Source organism: Panthera leo, chromosome C1 (assembly GCF_018350215.1).
Source record: "Panthera leo isolate Ple1 chromosome C1, P.leo_Ple1_pat1.1, whole genome shotgun sequence".
NCBI classification, from domain to species: domain Eukaryota; kingdom Metazoa; phylum Chordata; class Mammalia; order Carnivora; family Felidae; genus Panthera; species Panthera leo.
The window spans coordinates 154,457,715-154,466,042 of NC_056686.1; the positions used below are offsets into that span (position 1 = coordinate 154,457,715).

The 8,328-nt window shown below is 37.3% G+C and overlaps 1 protein-coding gene across 6 annotated transcripts in view; it reads right to left on the reverse strand.

The window, feature by feature from the left end:
- The window catches only part of SCN9A (sodium voltage-gated channel alpha subunit 9), a 99,718-nt gene extending 95,402 nt beyond the window's left edge, over positions 1-4,316 (reverse strand). For 3 of the 6 annotated variants that reach the window (XM_042949017.1, XM_042949018.1, XM_042949016.1), the window contains exon 1: positions 4,059-4,316. In XM_042949017.1, coding sequence (XP_042804951.1) covers positions 4,059-4,316 — 258 coding nt within the window. The remainder of the gene's footprint in view (positions 1-4,058) is intronic. The other 3 variants (XM_042949022.1, XM_042949021.1, XM_042949020.1) reach the window with 1 other exon arrangement.
- Positions 4,317-8,328: the final 4,012 nt, after the last annotated feature.

Sequence of the window (8,328 nt, forward strand, 5' to 3'; positions counted from 1 at the left end):
GGGTTAGGCTTTTGACGTGGCTGGTGTTATATTATTTGAAAGGAATTGGGGCCAAGGCAAAGAGCTGGAGTCCCATCCTAAATGTTCTCTATTAAATTAGTCTATCACAGCCAACATCATTCCATTAGTTAATAGGCCTATAATCCTCCATTCAAATGCAAACATTTTCCCATACCTCCCAAATTACTTTAAGGCAGTATTAGTGTATGTCTATGCCTTGGGGATTATTCCGGAAAGATTCCTTTCCTCCTTAAGAGTTGGCTGGTTAAGTAACATCCAGACCCCCTTTGGAAATGGGAAATGTAGTAGGTATCCATTCTGAGCCAGGAATTTTTCAGGATGAAGTAATAAGTAAAATGAGAAAGTACTTTTTATTTTGCCTGTCTTATTTACTCATCATTATTTAATTTGCTTTTGTGAAGTTGTTACCATAGTGGTTGCTATACAACAGAAACTAGACTATATTAAGAGATGTGGTATAATAGAATATCTCAGTAGGGGGACAAACCAAATTGAATTTTAGAAATCTACAACTTACTGGGGGGTAACATTTTGCACATTGCTTAATTTCCCCAAGCCCTTTGTCTCATCTAAAAATAGGGTATTACACACCTCACACCTGTCAGAATGGCTAACTTTAACAACTCAGGCAACAATAGATGCTGGCGAGGATGCAGAGAAAGAGGATCTCTATTGCATTGCTGGTGGGAATGCAAACTGGTGCAGCCACTCTGGAAAACAGTATGGAGGTTCCTCAAAAAATTAAAAATAGAACTACCCTGTGACTCAGCATTGCACTACTAGGCCTTTATCCAAGGGATACAGGTATGCTGTTTCGAAGGGACACATGCACCCCAATGTTTATAGCAGCACTATCAACAATAGCCAAAGTACGGAAAGAGCCCAAATGTCCATCGATGGATGAATGGATAAAGAAGATGTGGTATATATATATATATATATATATATATATATATATATATATATACACACACACACATATGTATATATATGTATACATATACATATATATACATATATACATTCACTCATATGAGGACTTTAAGAGACAAAACAGATGAACATAAGGAAAGGGAAGCAAAAATAAGAAAAACAGGAGGAAGACAAAACATAAGAGACTCTTAAAAATGGAGAACAAACAGAGGTTTGCTGGGGGGGTTGTGGGAGGGGGGATGGGCTAAATGGGGAAGGGGCTTAAGGAATCTACTCCTGAAATCATTGTTGTACCATATGCTAACTAATTTTGATGAAAATTATATAAATAAATAAATAAATAAATAAATAAATAAATAAATAAATAAATTTAAAAATAATAAAATAAAATAAAAATAGGATATTACCAAAAAAAAGGAAAAAAAAGAGGGGTGGGGTAAGTGCACCTGGGTGGCTCAGTTAGTTAAGCCTCCGACCTGATTTCAGCCCAAGTCATGATCTCACAGTTCATGAGATCAATCCCCACATCAGCACAGAGCCTACTTGAGATTCTCCCTTTCCCCTCTCTCTCTGCCCTTCCCCAGCTCACACTCTCTCGCCCTCACTCTCTCTCTCTTAAAGTAAATAAATAAACTTAAAAAATAAATAAAAACAGGGTATTTCTTCCTATCTCACCAGGTTATGATAAATATGTATGCTAATTTATATAAAAAGTCTAGTGCCTGACACAGCAATCCTTAATCCATATTAGCATTCTTCCTTGCTGTGTCAGAATACTGATTGATTAATTAGAATGCTATATAGTATTTCAAGGGCTTCTCAGGTATTCTGGTTTTTAATGCTGTGCTGCCAGCCTGTTGTGATGTGAAGCAAGTGTTAGGGACTGCTGTTCATAGTAACTACCACTGAGGCAGATGGGTTTCTACTATCAGAATGTAACCTCATCATATTTTATATTTCTCAGGTTATTTCAAATACGTTCTCTATTTTACTTTATTTGCTAGATGTCTTATCAGGAAATATTCCCTTTCATTTATATCTTAAACTATTTTTTAAAATGGGCTTTATTTTGTCTTTCTTGACCTTTCAAAGTCTACAGGTGCTATACGGCAAAGTAATGTTGGAGAGTTACAGAACTGCCGATCTAATCCTTTAGAGTTTCCTCTTAGTTAACTTGAACTTCAACCTGGTTGTGTCCACTACTGTGTCAGGAAAGCTGTACTTCTCACTTTCTCAACAGAATAACCTTTACACAGGTGTTTCAAACTCTCTCCCATTTCCCTAAAGTGAAAACACCTTCTCAGTTCTGTTACTCTCAACATTTGACTTTCAGAGGACAATTTCCATTCCTGTGGTGTGGAAAATATTGACATCATGTAACACGCATTTCCTCTGATGTGCCTGCATTTACTTCAATGTATCAGGACTCTTAAATCCAACCTCTATTTGCCCCTCAAGTCTCAGTAAGACTTCTCTCCATCTTTTTTTTTTTTTAAGTTCATTTGGTTATTTAGAGAGAGAGAGAGAGCGAGAGAGAACCCACATGCAAGCAAGGGAGGGGCAGGGAGAGAGGGAGAGAGAGAATCCCAAGTAGACTCCGTGTTGTCAGCACAGAGCCTGATGTGGGGCTTGAACTCATGAACTGTGAGATCAGGACCAGAGGTGAAATCAAGAGTTGGACACTTAATGGACTGAGCCACCAAGGCGCCCCTTCTCTCCACTTTTCTAATGCAAATACAATCTGGCCTTAGCTTGTACCTTGTCTATTAACATCTGCAACTAGCTACATGATTCCAACCTTCTGTATTTTTCTCTCTGAGGATTATTATTATTTTTTTTTTTTTTACTTTCAAGGTGCTATTTCTATCCTAGATTTTAAAAGTTTTCAATTTATTTGGAGCCTCAATAAATTCTGCCTTTCTGGAAGAAAATTTTTCAGATTTTTCAGCATGAATGTACTGCTATCCACTTCCTCTTTTTATTTGCTCTCCACCACCTTCTTGCTTTCCTTCCCACCCCTGAACACAAACTGCTTGCAAAAAGCTTACCAGCTCATCCTCTTTGTTCATTCCAATCGCCTTTCTTTATCCTCAACTTTCTGAGTAATTTTGTGAGATACTCCCTCCCCTTCTTTTTTTTTAAATTTTATTAATTTTTTTTAATGTTTATTTATTTTCGAAGGAGCGAGAGACAGTGAGTGGGGGAGGGGCAGAGAGAGAGGGAGACACAGAATCCGAAGGAGGCTGCAGGCTCTGAGCTGTCAGCACAGAGCCCGACACGGGACTCGAACCCACAAACCATGAGATCATGACCTGAGCTGAAGTCGGACTCTTAACTGACTGAGCTACCCAGGCGCCCCACTCCCCTTCTTTTTTTGAACAGTAGAAACATTTTCTGATTCATGTCCCACTTCTCTATCTCAGACGCGTTTTTCAACACCCTAAATGAAGCAGAAGTCTAAACTCCCATTATTAGTTGAATGATCTTACATATCCCCATAAATTCAGCTGGCACCTGCATGCGAACGCATTCTGGACATACCCCGAGGTCTTAGTTCTCAACTGACAATAATTCCGTTCCTACAGGTATGCATCTATGTCATGTCCCAAAAGGCAGAACATTGTACTGAATATTTTAAAAGATTAAGGATATCAAAATAATGTGTCAGTGACAGAACCAGTTTGGATGAAAAATTAAAAGTACAAATTCTGAATATCCCACATACATATGTAACTGAACATTTTTGTCATTATCTGGTTTTTCACTAAGTTCCACTTACTCTCAATTTAAAATATCTCTCTGTACAGGGATGTCTGGGTGGCTCAGTCAGTCAAGTGTCTGACTTTGGCTCAAGTCATGATCTCGCAGTTCATGAGTTCGAGCCCCACATCAGGTTCTGTGCTGACAGCTCAGAGCAGGGAGCCTGCTTCTGATTCTGCATCTCCCTCTCTCTCTGCCCCTCCCTGGCTCAGGCTCTGTCTCTGTCTCTCTGTCTCTCTCTCAAAAATAAATAAACATTTAAAAAACTTTTAAGTATCTCTCTGTACAAAAGAAGGCAACAGAGTAGTGCAGAGACTGCACTACTGAGGTCCCAATAAACTCACCTTTTTGTCTGCATAGTAGGGGTCGAGGTCCTCCAGGGGCTCTGACACCATGCCTGGTGGGATGTCCCCGTAGATGAAGGGCAGCTGTTTGCCAGCTTCCAGGTCACTGCTTGGACTTGGGCCTTCTTCATCATCATCTTTCTTTTCTTCTTTGGGTTCCTTTGTTTTTCCTTCAGCAATACGTTGTTCAATGAGGGCAAGAGACTGTCTTGTGAAGTAGACAAAACTCTGAGGTCCTGGGGGAGGCAACGTTGCCATCTTTTCATCCTGTATATTTTATTTCCCCTTCAGCTCCTTACATAAGAGGCCTAAGTGGAAACAAAGAAAGAGATAGGTGTTTGCTAGCAAGATATGGCACATTACAAAAAATAAAAAATGGATTTTTGGTTTCAACTACAAGAAGTAATGTGTTCACAGAATTATTATGTTGAATTAACATTTATTAAGTGATTACTATGTGCAAGACTTATTTTCCATGCTATCTAACAATCTTTATTTAAAAATTTGATCTTAGACAATAAATTTCATATTAAAAAATAAAGGTTTATAGATTATAACTTTAAAAAATAGATTCTAACATGTAAAAATAAATTTGATTTTAATACTTCCCAGCTTCTAAAAAAAAAAGTGACAATTTAATGGGAAAAAAAACTACTTTTCATCTGTATTTAGTTTTAGTGCTATTGAATCAACCTTCCCTATTTAAAATTCTTTATGACAGTGCTTCTTTATTTTTTTATAGTTTATTTTACTTATTTTGAGCGACAGAAAGAGAGCAGGGGAGGGCAGAGAGGGAGGGAGAGAGAGAATACCAAGCAGACTCCACACCGTCAGCATGGAGCCAGACATGGGGCTTGAACTCATGAACCATGAGATCATGACCTGAGCCAAAATCAAGAGGCAGACTCTCAACCAGCTGAGCCATCCAGGCATCCCACAACAGTGCTTCTGAGAGTACGACTCTCCAGATTCTCCTCTTGCCTCTCTGATCACCTGATTCTCTTCTGCCTTAATCTCATAACATACTCACAACCTCTGCTTCTCTGTCATAGGGAAACTCATTTCTGTAAAATGATGTGGTGGAAACATTGTTTTATTCTATTTTGCATATTTATATTTTCTCACAATTACATACCCACTTACAAATCAGAAAAAAAAATTTTTTTTCATTTTGAATTAAAAACAATTTGGAGAAATGTTTTAGGAAGAAGAAAGAAAAGAGATTCAGAAAATATTTGTGACAGAATCAATTTAAAAAGCAAACAAAACAAAACAAAACAAAAAACACCCTATGAGATGCATTCAAACTATGACTTCCCTAAATAACTTATATGTATATACAAAACATTACAACACCTACAGAAAAGAAAAATACAAAATAAAAAAGTCAAGTTTCTATATATTATTACTTTGAAATGTTCTAAATAAAAAAGCATAAAAATAACAGTTCTTATTTTGAAAATAACAAACTCATTATTCCAGTGAGTCAGGGTAATTTTGTAACTTATCCATTAAAAAAAAATGAGTCTCTTCTTTTTTTTCTTTCTTCTTCTTCTTCTTCTTCTTCTTCTTCTTCTTCTTCTTCTTCTTGCATTAGGTTTGCCTGAGAATTGGGACACACCAACTTCTAATATATCGGCCCATTGTGAACAGCTTGAGAAGCTGTATATAGCAAGGAATATCACCAAAGCCAGAGGGAGGGCGACCTAAGAGAAGCCATGATCTGTTCTTTTATTTTCCAATGCTAAATATAAAAATCTAGCACATCACAGTAGTGAGAACACAGATAATATAGATTCAGAAAAGAAGTGGGAGAAGCTAAAATTATTCTTTTCCAGGACTCTATTTCCATATCAAACAAAATAAACTTCAATTATGTGTAGAACACAGTCGATGACTTTTCCTCTCAGTTATTTGGGCACAGTATAAGAAAATCCTTACCAGAAGTCTATGTATTTTAAAAGAGACTTTGGTAGCCTGTTAGAAACTGGCACCAACATCAATCTGAGAAATAAGGCAGTGAGTGCAGTTTCCACTTGGGTTTAGGAGATTCTTCAACACTTTTGTAAATCATAAAGGTGAGGGGAAGATTACCTTCAGTGTACACATACCTGTCTCTTGGAGAAAAGATGTCTGGAGAACTGACATTTTTGTACTCCCTACATTCAACTGGAAATGTCACCTCTTTCAGGAATTATCTGACAGTAAGTAAGTAGATGTCATGAACTCAGATGTCCAATCCCCAGTTCTACTCTCCCTATTTCTTTTTCCCTTCTTTCTCTTCCCCTCACGCTCTATTCATGCACACCCTCAACATACATATTCTGATTCACTAAACTATATAAAGACAGCAGGGCTGGTGGGTGATTCATGTCACTGGTACCATGCATGGGAGGTATTTTCCTGGACAGGATAAAGTGAAGAAAGACACTAAGCATCTGTTACAGCCAGATCAGATTCCATCATCATCCTCTAGTTTGGAGGGTATAGAGGAAGTCACTGCCTCCCATCTGGATGATGGCAATAAATAATGTGTACAAACTTTTAGAGGAGAATTTTGCAATATCCATCAAAGGACTTAAATATGTTAACTCATTTTTATTGCCAAATAACCTCCCTTCTAAGATTTATCCAAAAGCAATAGTCTCAGATGTCCCATCTGTGAAGATGTTTACTGCAATGTTTGCATAATATTGAAAAATTATAATAAATCTAAAAGCCTAACAGTCAGGGTTTCAGTAAATAAAAAATGAAAATATAATGAAAAATTGAGTGGTATTTAAAGAATTAGAATTTTTAGGGGCTCTGGGCTGGGTCAGTCAGTTAAGCAACTGACTCTTGATCTCAGCTCAGGTCTTGATCTCAGGGTCATGAGTTCAAGCCCCATATTGGGCCTTGCATTGGGCATAACGCCTACATTAAAAAAAAAAAAAGACTGCTTTTAAAGACTATTTAATAAATTATAAAATCTTATAATGGACAATTAATGTATGTGTTACACATACACATACATGTATATTCATCTCAATTTTTTTTTTCAATGTTTTTTTATTTATTTTTGGGACAGAGAGAGACAGAGCATGAACGGGGGAGGGGCAGAGAGAGAGGGAGACACAGAATCGGAAACAGGCTCCAGGCTCCGAGCCATCAGCCCAGAGCCTGACGCGGGGCTCAAACTCACAGACCGCGAGATCGTGACCTGGCTGAAGTCGGACGCTTAACCGACTGCGCCACCCAGGCGCCCCTCATCTCAATTTTTTAAATGTACATAAAGTCTGAAATTAAAGGCACAATATATTTAATGAAGGTTATTCACAGCTGAGGGATCATGGGTTACTTTTATTACTTTTTTTATACCTTTCTTTATTTTCCAAAAAATTTTTAAAATGTTTATTCATTTCTGAGAGAGAGAGAGTGTGAGCAGGGGAGGGGAGAGAGAGAGGAGGACAGGGGATCTGAAGTGGGCTCTGTGCTAACAACAGAGAGGCCAATGCAGGGCTAGAATTCACAAACCATAAAATGATGACTGGAGCTGAAGTCGGATGCCTAACCAACTGAGCCATCCAGGCACTCTTCTTTATTTTTCAAAGTTTTAAATCTGTTTTTAATGTTTATTTATTTTTGAGAGAGAGAGAGAGAGAGAGAGAGACAGAGCGTGAGTGGGGGAGGGGCAGAGAGAGAGGGAGATGCAGAATCAGAAGCAGGCTCCAGGCTCTGAGCTGCCAGCACAGAGCCCGCCATGGGGCTTGAACCCATGAACCATGAGATCATGACCTGAGCCAAAGTTGGACACTTAGGCGCCCCTATTTTTCAAATTTTTATAATGAAGATATCATGCATTTATTATCCAAAAAAAGTACTTTGAAAAGATGCACTTAAATTTATTTGACTCGAACCTAATACATTTAATAAAATCAATCAATATTTTTTCTGTTTAATTTAAATTTTTGAGAAATAATATTACCATATTTCCACTTACTAATATTAGTATGATTTATTTGACTTGAACGTAATACATTTAATAAAATCAATCAATATTTATTCTTTTTGTGTTTAATTTAAAATTTTGAGAAATAATATTACCATATTTCCACTTACTAATATTAGTATGACTGCATCTTCTTTTCAATATTGCACATTGGCCTCATGTTAGATGATACTTACACAACTACTGAAAACAAAAAGTGAAGGTAGTATCCTCGTATCTAGGATTTCTTACAGTTGAAATAGATGTAAAAGTATTTATTCTGTACTCTCTTCCTATTACCTA